Source organism: Schistocerca serialis, chromosome 1 (assembly GCF_023864345.2).
Source record: "Schistocerca serialis cubense isolate TAMUIC-IGC-003099 chromosome 1, iqSchSeri2.2, whole genome shotgun sequence".
Lineage (NCBI taxonomy): Eukaryota > Metazoa > Arthropoda > Insecta > Orthoptera > Acrididae > Schistocerca > Schistocerca serialis.
This window is the reverse complement of record NC_064638.1, coordinates 391107761-391119913: the sequence shown is the minus strand read 5'-3', so window position 1 is coordinate 391119913 and position 12153 is coordinate 391107761. Positions and strand designations below refer to the sequence as shown.

At 43.6% G+C, this 12153-nt stretch overlaps 1 protein-coding gene across 1 annotated transcript in view; it reads right to left on the bottom strand.

Moving 5' to 3' along the window:
• LOC126471404 (bifunctional glutamate/proline--tRNA ligase) overlaps positions 1-12153 on the bottom strand; it is a 252116-nt gene that overhangs the window by 187107 nt on the left and 52856 nt on the right. The window contains exon 3 of the mRNA XM_050099536.1: positions 10138-10294. Within this exon, the coding sequence (XP_049955493.1) occupies positions 10138-10294 (157 nt within the window). The remainder of the gene's footprint in view (positions 1-10137; positions 10295-12153) is intronic.

The following is a 12153-nucleotide window of genomic DNA, read 5'->3' as shown; positions in this document are numbered from 1 at the left end:
TGCCGCCAAGCCCTCCGCTATGTGTGCCGCACAAGCAAGCGATTGCAGTGCTAATATCATGCCCGCGGTGTGCTACTCGACATTCGCGTGAAAATTGCCCGTCACGCCAAGCTATTTGCTTTTTCTGTAATAAAAAAGGACATGTTCAGAGTGTTTGCCAGAAAAAGCTCAGATCGGACACTCACAACCATTCCAGGCCCTTCGCTTCGCGCCGGAATCGAACCAAGAATACTCAGGCTCGTGAACCTTCGCCCATGGACATTCATGTAATTAATTCCGCTCCGCCCAGTGCCACTTTCTCTAACAGTGACTGTGTTCGTCCCACAAAAAGTGTGCGTCGACATCGACGGAAATCCCGTCAAGTCGCATGTGATTCTATACCAGTGTCGGTTCACGTTGCACGAGACAGTCGCTCTTGTCGTCGGCAGAACAATAAACTTTTTGTAGACTTGGACATTAATGGCAACGTGATCCCATTCCAGCTCGATACCGGAGCTGCAGTTTCATTGATCAATCACGACACGTACCAACAGCTGGGCAAACCTTCGTTGCGTGCCGCAAATGTTAAGCTAACTACATAATTCAGGTCACAAGATCCCTGTGTTAGGACAGTGCAGCCTTCTTGCAACATACAAGGGACAAACAAAACTTGTGTCATTTTACGTTCTTCGTTCTTCTTCTGCAGTGAACTTGTTAGGTTTAGATTTATTTCAGTTGTTTAACTTGTCTATAGTAAATCAGTGAACCAGACTGTGCCTTCAGCCAGTGTTTCTCGTCTATGTGAAGAATTTGCAGACATTTTTGCACCGGGCCTTGGTTGCGCTCAGAACTATAAAGCACATTTGGAACTGCAAGTAAACGCGCAACCGAAATTTTTCAGAGCGCGCAATGTTCCCCACGCATTGCATGATGAGGTCGCACGAACGTTACACGATTTGGAACCACAAGGTGTGATTGAACGTGTGCAGGCTTCTCTCTGGGCCTCACCCTTAGTAATATTGCCAAAACCTTCCGGAAAATTGAGACTTTGTGTGGACTTCAAGGCAACAGTGAATCCACAACTAGTGATTGCAACTTATCATTTACCCCGCCCGGAAGATCTTTTTGACAAACTGTGCCTGGGTAAATATTTTTCGAAGTTGGACCTAGCAGATGCGTACTTGCAAATACCGGTGGTTGAAGAATCCCAGCACGTTTTGGTGGTTAACACGCATCTTGGTTTGTATCGATTCAAATGCCTGCCATTCGGGTGTGCATCCGTCCCTGCATTGTTTCAGCAATATCTGCAAACTGTTTGTGCCTCGGTCCCTACTGCAGCAAAGTATCTGGACGATATTGTGATCTCCGGAAAGACGGAAGAAGAACATTTAGCCAATCTCAGAACATTATTTCAGGTCTTGCGACAAAATGGTCTTCGCTTGCGGAAGGACAAATGTGTGTTTTTTGCTCGTGACTTACCCTATCTGGGACAGGTAATCAATGCCCAAGGCATACATCCCAGTCCCGAGCACCTCCGTGCCATACAAGGCTTGCCTTCGCCGCAGAATTTGAAGCAGCTACAGAGTGTGCTGGGAAAAATTATTTATTACCACAGATATGTGCCACATGCCTCTTCCATTTCAGCTCCGTTTCATCGCTTACGCTGTAAAGGTGTTCCGTTTGTCTGGACGACGGAATGCGAACGCGCCTTTCGCCAGTTGAAATCGGCGTTGCTTTCCACTACTTGCCTTACGCCATTCGATCCCCAGAAACCCCTTTTGTTGATGGTAGATGCATCGGATTTCGGGATCGGTGCTGTGCTTGCACACAAAGATGGATCGCATGATCGCCCTATTGCCTTTGCGTCCAAATTGCTCTCGTCTGCGCAACGAAATTATTCACAGATCGAGAAAGAAGCTTTGGCTCTCGTATTTGGTGTTACTAAGTTTCATGATTTCTTGTATGGTTGTCACTTTACCATCATCACAAACCACAAACCCTTGACGTAGCTTTTTCATCCGAACAAGCCTGTACCTCCACGTACAGCGCAGAAATTCATTCACTGGTCTATTTTCCTCTCGCAGTACCGCTACGATATCTTGTATCGGTCCACTGCTAAGCACGGCAATGCTGATGCGTTGTCCCGTTTGCCTGTTGCTGAGGATAGAGCATTCGATTCTTCCGAACTTGCTTGCATGTTCATTGATTCGGAAACCGATGACGTGGTCGAATCGTTTCCGATTGATTTTCGTCGTGTAGCTACAGCCACGGCTGCTGACCCTGTCCTTGCTACCGTTTTGCATTTTGTTGCTACGCAATGGCCCTTGTCAAAGTCCCAGATCGAGGATCCGTTGGTTCGCCGATTTTTTGCTCACAAGGAGAGACTTTTTGTTCGACGTGGTGTTTTGCTGTTGCATTCTGATAATGATCAGTCCCGGGTCGTGGTCCCACGTTCGTTACAGTCCTCTGTCTTACGGCTTCTCCACCAAGGACATTGGGGTATAGTGCGAACAAAACAACTTGCTCGTCAGCACTGTACTTGGTTCGGAATCGATGCTGCGATTATGAATATGTGCTCTTCTTGCATGGCGTGTGCAGAACAACAGTCTGCACCGCCGCGGAAATTCTTTGCGTGGCCGAAAGCCACTTCCCCTTGGCAACGCTTACACATTGATTTTGCTGGTCCATTCTGGAATGCTAGATGGTTGTTTGTGGTCGATTCATTCAGTAATTTTCCTTTTGTTGTCCGGATGTCTTCCACGACGTCATCTGCCACCATCCAAGCGTTAACCGCTATCTTTTGCATTGAAGGTCTTCCACAGACTATTGTTTCCGACAATGGCCCACAATTCATGTCCGCAGAATTTCAGTCATTCTGCAAGGCCAATGGTATTCAACATCTGACGTCCGCACCGTTTTCGCCTCAGTCAAATGGTGCCGCTGAACGTTTGGTCAGGACTTTCATGTCCCAGATGTTGAAGTTGAAAGAGTCGCATTCTCTGGAGGACGCGTTATTGCTCTTTTTGTCCACGTATCGCTCTCAGCCCTGAGATGGTCGCTCGCCGGCTGAGTTGCTCCACGGTCGTCTTCATCGAACCTTGATGTCTTTGCTGCATCCGCCGCATCAGGTTACTGTGCAGCGGCAGACGCCTGCTTTTGCTCTGGGCGACGTTGTATACTATTGCAACTATCGTGGTTCACGGCGTTGGCTCGCAGGGCGCATTCTTCGCTGTCTCGGCCGCGCTATGTATCTGGTTTTGGGGGCCTCTGGTGAGGTGCGTCGGTGTCTCGATCAGCTGCGCCTCTGTTGTCGCACGGGTTCTGCCGCTCCCCGTCTGCTTTCAGTGACGCTGCCGTCCGGTCAGCGCCCTCGGGACCCATCTACTGGCTCGCCTCATCCCCAAGTGTTACCGACGCTGCCTTCCATTTTGCCCCATGGCGACGCGCCGCCGCCGCCTGTTCTCCCGCCGGCGACGCCCGCAGTGGATGCTTTGCTGCAGCCGCCAAGCGCCTCCCAGGGTCACGCGCCGCCGATCGCTTCCCGTGACCAGTTGTCCTCCGACATGGAACTCTTGCCCGCTCCTGACCAGATGTCGTCTTCGCCCGTCGGGTACCCCGACGCGATGGAGGTCGACCCTTTGGCCCCTCCTGTCTATCTACGGGCGCATACACCGCATGTTGGCGTGCACCCTGGACTAGGTTTTCAGGCGTTTCCTAGCTCCCCTCGGACTGAACGGCCGGATACGGGTGGCACAGCCTCGCCTGTTGTTTGGCTCCCCACCTCGTCGCGTACGTCACGGCGGGCGGAAGCCTTATAACACAACCGTTCGCCGATTTGCGGGGGAGGAATGTGGTGTCACCGCCAGACACCACACTTGCTAGGTGGTAGCCTTTAAATCGGCCACGATCCGTTAGTATACGTCGGACCCGCGTGTCGCCACTGTCAGTGATTGCAGACCGAGTGCCACCACACGGCAGGTCTAGAGAGACTTACTAGCACTCGCCCCAGTTGTACAGCCGACGTTAATAGCAATGGTTCACTGACAAATACGGTCTCATTTGCCGAGATGATAGTTAGCAGAGCCTTCAGCTACGTCATTTGCTATGACCTAGCAAGGCGCCATTATCAATAGATATTTAACTTGTGATGCCTGTACCGTCAGACCGATGTACACCACTTATGGATTAAAGTTAAGTATTACATCAACTACGTACTTTATTTGCTACTATTAATTCCCTTAACTGTTCCAGACCTCGCGCCAGCCTGCGTGAGCTTAAGCGCGTGCCTTTCGGCTTCCTCTCATAGTGACTTGGCTGTCTTGCCAAGTCACAACATAGTTCACTTAACTAATGAGGAGGTATTGAACAGAATTGGGGAGAAGTGAAATTTGTGGCACAACTTGACTAGAAGAAGGGATTGGTTAGTAGGGCATATTATGAGGCATCAAGGGATCACCAACTTAGTATTGGAGGGCAGCGTGGAGGGTAAAAATCGTAGAGGGATACCAAGAGATGAATACAATAGACAGATGCAGAAGGATGTAGGTTGTAGTAGGTACTGGGAGATGAAGAAGCTTGCACAGGATAGAGTAGCATGGAGAGCTGCATCAAACTAGTCTCTGGACTGAAGACCACAACGACAACAATCATCAGAAAATGGGTCATTTATTCAGGGTGTATACATGGACATGGAAATAAAATTCCCGGATTTTTCCCGGATGAAAATACACTTTCTCCCAGTTTAAAATACAGTTTTTCCGTGTTAAGTGACAGTATACTTTTCCTAGGCACTGTAGAATTTTCTTGAGCACCAGTAGTCTATTATCTCACGTTCGGTTCATTATTATGGCATAATGCCATACGAGCTAGAAGATGGAAAACATGCACTTGGCATGCGCACAGTTGAAACTAGCCAATAGTGTGAAATTAAACACTTCGTTTCAAATAAATCGACTGCCTCAGCGCAAAAGATTAATAAAAAGCCAAATCTCTTTAGCAAACAGACAAAAATAACTTCATTGTTCTGCAAGGCGATTAATGCTTGACTGTCAGAAAGGTGTAAATAAAACCTGAAACTAACCACATACTTTAGCCTTCCGTAATTATGCGAATGTATTTTAATTTACTTGGTAGCTCCCGGCCACAGAAATCGTTTTTGTTTTCATTTAATGTGAGAGCAATAACCGAAGAGGAAACAGCAAAATCACTAAACGTAAACACAGGTCACGTAGAGACAACCCACCTCCCCACTACAACTCAGACTGCTATGTGCATCAGCCCTGGATCTACGATTTCCGAACTGGAGCAATTTAGATACTGGCGCCAAGCCACACATCTGTAGCCAGAAGCGGGAGAAGGTACTACTCACACGTGACTCAAATGCGCACGCGCAAGAGCCCACCCGCAACTGCAAATGAATCTAATGTAAACAGCTGTCACGTCATGCTCATTGGAGGCAATTTGTTGTTAGGAAGCAATGCGTTTTCTTCCTAAAGCCTTTGACACATTTTGGTTGGCAGACGCTTGAATGAGCACAGTGTTTTGTTGTTGTATATGGTGCATTTCCTCTGCGACTTAAGTATTCTCCCCCCCCCCCCCCCCCCCTGCTCTTGTTTATGTTTTGTTGCTGCAGTATTATTCTGCAAAAGCGGGATACAGTAACATCCTTCGTTAGAGTATTGGTTCTTACCAGTCAAAATCACAAAAATTTAACTGGTAACTAAAACAACAAAAACTTCCCGGAATTCTAAAAAATTCTCGGGTTTATCCTGGTTTTCTCTCGGACGAAAAAATTCCTGGGTTTTTCCTGGATCTCCCAGGTCGTACACACCCTGTTTATTGCAGAAAATGTAGTTCAGACATATTGGAGGTTTAAAACTTTCTTTATTACAAATTCTTACACAGAATTACATTTCTGCATCTTTTATGCACTGGAATTGCCCTGGCCCATAGTCTGTGTCTTCTTCAGTGTCACAACAGCCCAGTGCTTGCCCGCTCCTTTTCTCATTTGCTGAGTAGCTAACTCTGCTTCACATACACGAAGCTGATCCAGTTCCCGCAGTCCTTTAGTTGTGTTCTGTCCAAATCTTACCCCTAACTTCTCTAGAACCTTAACGTTTTTCATAGTTCTCACCATTAAAAGTTATTACAGCATCAGACGCTGCTAACTTTAGAGTCATAAGGCCAACAAACGCATTTTTAGGCACATGGCATCACACAACATTATTGAAGGACTCATTCACATTCTGGGTCTTCCCATGTAAACACTTCTTTAGTAGCTCAGGATTTGCCAAGTCTCTGTTTGATTACCTCCATTAATGCCAAAGGAAGAGAATGTTTATGTGTAAATTCATACAGGGTGCCAGAAAATTCAGCTTGCCTATATTTATACCAAGTGTTTGGTGGAAGTGGACACAAAGCATGATATGGCTTTTCATCAGTTGATATTTGATGAAAGAAAGTGCTCCACACTGCTCTTTTCATCTTCTCTAAACTCTCACAGTTATCTCTAGTGGCCTTCCCATAATATTCCTGTAATTCATCAATTACTTTGTAACTTTTCTAAAGTTACTTTGCTTCTTGAAGCACTAGGGGGGGCGAGGTCACTTCAGAAACATTGTCGTGGTTTCCTTCACTGCTAGCACATGTGTTTTCGAGTACTTCTAGCACATTTTATTGTCTTGCCATCAGACAGTTTTGTGTTACCCCACTTGGTTAAAGGTTACGCAGACGTGTTCCCATCCTTTTTTTGACATGTCCTAAACACTCACACTCTTGTATAGGAACCTCATATGGCTTACTGTTTTGTACTGCCATGAAATACTTACTAAGAACTTTAAAATCCAAAACTTTTCCAGTGTCAATACTTATTGCAGATGTAAAACCATTTTTAGAACTAAACCCACACTTTTGCCAGGCTCCATCCACAGCAATTCTGATATCTGAGTCATCCTCATTTTGTTGAACAGCTTCTGATGTAGCAGCAACCACTGAATCTTCAGCCACAGCATTTACAGAGTCCGCAATTGCTGTTACATATTTCGTATACCTAGAAGGTGGTTTTGGCAAATTCAACACAGTGCGGAGAACATTACCAGCCCTTGCACCTTCATCAATGCATCGAAGTCCACAGAACAGTCTCACATTAATGTTTTTTGTTTTTGCACTTCTGACATTTAATAATTAATTTAGACACAACACCTATTCTAGCTCCAACATCCTCATAAAGTTTAACTTCACCACCACAATGACAGCAAGAGACAGTTTCAGAAAGAACTTGTGCAAGGATTTGCAGATCAATAATGATGTTGTCCATATCATTACTTTTATCAGTGTCACCGGTTTCTAAAGTTACTTTCCTTCTTGATGACAAGTGGGGGTGGTCACTTCAGAAACATTGTCGTGGTTTCCTTCAGTGCTAGCACACGTGTTTTCAAGTACTTCAGAAGAAAATGCAGGTCTCACATCTGGTACCCACAAATTTGGGTTTCTTGAAGTTACTTTTATACTTAGTCATTTTATTTATGTATAAAAAGCAATAGAAGTCAGTTTACTACAAAAATAGCAGATAATCACACTACTTTCAATGAAAACTAGTATCAGAAACAAAGGACTAATTTGTTTATTTGTAATGCCAACTTCTGAGACGTAGCAGTAGGCACAAAGCAAAGCAATTCACACTCGTCTAGACTGTGCAGTTCCCAAGATATGACTGCTCAATTGCGGCAGTATATGCGTAGCCGTGAAATTTGATAGTCACACGTCAACATTCAAAATATTCTTTGAAGGTCTCACAATTATCTGATTTTAATGTATTATATATATTTTAGCCTTCCATAATTATGTGAATGTATTTTAATTCACTTGATAGCTCCTTGCCACAGAAATCAGTTTTATTTTTGTTTGACGTGAGAGTTCTAAAGAAAGAAGAAATGGCAAATCACAAAATGTGAATATGGGTCTCGTGGAGAAGCTTGGGGGCATAAGAAAAATTCTTCCAGGCAGCATTTGGGAGCTTGTTACTACTGCTGGTACAGCCAACAGCCCCACTTCAAGCACCAAGAAACGGGAGACTGTACTGCTCATACGCAAATCCACTGCTCATGCGCATGAGCTCGCTGGCAACTGCTAAAACAAACCTAATGTAAGTACTTGTGACGTCACGCTGATCAGAAGCAATTTGTTGTTATGAAGTATTGCAGAGTCTTTGTCCTAAAATCTTTAACACATTTTGCTGTTTGCAGACGCTTGTGTATGCATTGTGTTTTGTTGTTGTATATGACACTTTTCCTTTGCGGCTTACATTTTATTTTGGTTTCTTTCTCACTTTTATGTTTTATTGCTGCAGCATTATTTGCAGTTCCGGGATATAGTAAAATTCTTTGTTAAAGTATCAGTTCTTACCAGCCAAAATTACAAAAATTTAACTGAAAACTAAAACAATGAAAAATTCCCGGAATTCTAAAAAATTCCAGGGTTTTTACCAGTATTCTCCCGCATGAAAAAATTTCTGGGTTTTTCCCAGAATACCCAGTTGTCCCAGGGTGCACCCTGAAAGTAGGCCTCTGTGCATAACATTCAACTGCATGTAACATGCTTGATTTCAAAGGCTGATTCACAAACTGGGCCATCTGGGTCCTTCCCTCCACCACCAGCTTTTCTGAGCTGCACAGATGGGAGTTAACCTTACAACACATTCTCCTCTCCAATAAAAATTATCTAGGCCTCAACCTATGGTAACCTACTGTCCCTACATCCTCCACCCAACAGTTTCTGCCCCCACTGCTGTATCACCACCTCTCTTATCATTTCCCTTCACCCTTTCCAGTGCACTTGCACATTCTTTCCCCTTCCCTGCTCCTGCCCCCCCCCCCCCCTCCCTTCCGCCCAATGATCAGCCTGACAGGTTTTGTCAGTCTGCCATCTAGTCCCTGCACACCTCTCCTGACATTGCTCGTCTCTCTCTCTCCTCCCCCAACCGTATCCTGCTATACCTTGCTCTTCCCCACCCTACTCCAGATTGCTGTTCATGTAGGTTTCTTTGCTTTGTGTAAAAGTCTTGTCATTGTGCCTCTCTGCAAGTCAACGGGTCATATTTACGGCGAGTAGCAATCTATTCTTCTGTATCAAACAATGGAAGATCCAAGATGGAATGTAACAATATTATAAAAAGGAAGTTGCTACCCACTATATAGCGGAGATGCTGAGTTGCAGACTGTCAGTCCACAGTTTTATACATGTATCTCTGATGTGTGATATGTGGTGATTTGAAATTTATTTACAGGATTCTTAGACGATACAGTTATACACAATATTTTTGTTTCTACGTGTATAGAACATATGTGACACAGGCAAGCACTTTATTAAAAATGAACGGCCATCTATAATGAATTTGGGACCACAACATTTTAGTTATCCCCCCAAAAAAGTAATCCTGCTCCATTTCCCTTTAAGCTGGGATTAATAAAATAATTTGTGAAGGCTTTTTCAGAAGATATTGACTGTTTTAAATATATTTGTGAAACAAATCTGGAATCATCAGAAACAAAACTTAAACGAAGTGTTTTTTTGATCTAGAAATTTGATTTCTTTTAGATTTGAAGTATTTGTAGCAATAATGAAAAGAATTCACAAAGAGACAAGGAAACATTTCAAGAAATGGCACAGAAATTTCTTAGGAAGTATAAGGATATCAACTGTGGGCGCAAAGTGAGACATATCACATCCTGGCAAGAACAGACACAACTCAAAAATGCAATACATGAGACAACACTACTTCTATTAATCTTATACTGTAATTGTATAAGCTTTCTTTTAATGTCAATTATGTACTGTTGGTAGTAAACTTCATTATATTTTTTGTGCACATTGGGGTGCTTTACAGACATTTAAGTCCTTAAAATTTTTCTTTTCTGTTTTAAGCAAGTATGGTGTCAGTTAGTCCAACTAAAAAATATATATTTTCTCAACACTCTGAAATTGGTTTACAAATATCCCTTACATGTCAAAGTAAAACTCTAGTTACATTTGAAATCACTATCTTAAGTTGCACTAGAATTACTTGATATTTGCATGTTTCTGCCTGTACGGTATTCCTGATGAACATACACAGTAACAGTGGAACACTTGATAAAGCAAGGTGGTCTTACTGCAGCTTACCATGTAAAACTCCCCACACAGCGAAGTCAGCTAGAGAGACTTTATTTCCAACCAAGTATGTGGAAGGTGCAAGAATGTTATCCAGATACAGAACAGCTTTTTGGAAATCTCGTTCACATTGCAGTGGACCACTGCTGAAAGTCAGCCAGTGATCTATCTACAATATTAAAAAAATACAAGATATGAAACCATTCAATTAACTTAATATTGCTTCAAGATGAAAAATTAGTAACTAATAGCAATAGAGTTCTATACATAATTTTTATGGAATACTATCACATCAGTTTATTGCAGGAGGGGTGGGGTGGAGAGAGAGAGAGAGAGAGAGAGAGAGAGAGAGAGAGAGAATGTGTGTGTGTGTGTGTGTGTGTGTGTGTGTGTGTGTGTGTGTGTGTGTGTGTGGGGGGGGGGGGGGGGGGGGCGACTGAATGACAGGCATTAATTCGTTATGCTTATCAATGCTCTCCTTCAAAGTATACCATCTTCGCTTTACAGCGTTAAACTGAGCATTACATACATCATCCAATGATCCTAACTTCTCATTAATGTCTAAGTATACACTATCATATTTTTTCTCAATATTCAATTCTAACTTTTCTGTTAAATTCTGCAAATTATTAGTCTGTTTTTGGTTGAATTCAGCGAACATTTGATCTACCTGAATGCTTAAAGAATTACTTAATTCCTTCTTTAAATCTAACTTTAAATTTTCAACTTTACCATTTAGAGTGTCAAATTAAGTCTTTAAAGTATCCATGCCTTCACATAGATTACTAAATTCTTTGCTCTGTGCGTCAACACTAAAATAGTTCACAAATAAGGAGCACTGTACAGAACTACTTACTGGAGATGCAATACTGTTTATGGCTATAGCAAAGAGGGATTCTCTTGCTCAAAACGGTTAATGTGTCAGCAACCGAAGTCCTAAAAAACCACTGAGACAGGAAAGACCACAGGAAGAAGGAAAGGTGGACATGAAAGCCCCATTGATACACTTGCGTGAGAATACTGTGTCTCCAAGTAGCATCATGTGCCTTACTGATATCAAAGATAATGCCAATACAGTGATGTTTATGTAGGAATGACTGTTCAATAACTGCCTCTAGGGTCAGGTTGTGAACAGTGGACTGAAGTCACTGGCATCCACACTAGGGTGACTAAGGAGTTTCCTGATCTCTAACAACCAGACCAGATGACGGTTAACCATTCACTCCAGTGTCTTACCTACACAGCTCATTAAGGTGATATTCTGGTAACTACTGGGATACCTGAGGTCCTCTCCTGGTTAGAGAAGAAGTATCAGAATTGCCTCCCTCCGTGAGTTGGGAAAGTTGCCTGTCTGCCACAGGATTAAAACATTCAAGGTGGATTTCCTTTGACGCCACTGGTAAATGTCGAAGCATGTAGTGCTAGATTCGGTTGTGACTGGGCGCAGTGTCATGAGTCTTACACAGGGCAGATACCAGCTTCTACATGGATAAAGGGGAGTTGTAGGACTCAGAACTGTTGGATCTGAAGTCCAACTTGCCCCTCTCTACAGTCACGAAACACCTGCATTGGCAGTAGTTTTTGCAAAATGTTCGGCCAGCATCTGAGCGATGTCTGTGGGTGTTGTTCGGAGACATTCCTGTTTCAGCACTGCTGTTATTGGTAAATGACTGCATTTACCAGAAATCCTCCCAATGACTCCCCATACTTTTATAAAACAAGTGGAACGGTCGATGGTGTCCAGGAACGCTTGCCATGACATTTTATTGTTCTTCTTAATTACCTGTTGAGCCTTAGCTATTGTGACTTGAAAGGCTACGAGGTTGTCTACAGTCAGGTGGCATTTAAATCGTCGAAGAGCCACACGCCTGTCCTGGTTTGCTGAACGGCATTCATCTGCCTGCTAAGGTAACCTGATGACTTTGGGATGGATAAGTCAGCGGCACGATAACACTAACACTCTCGTGTGATGTGGACTACCCATATCTGGATGCTGTTATGATGTTCAAACACAGCCAGCTGGTTGAA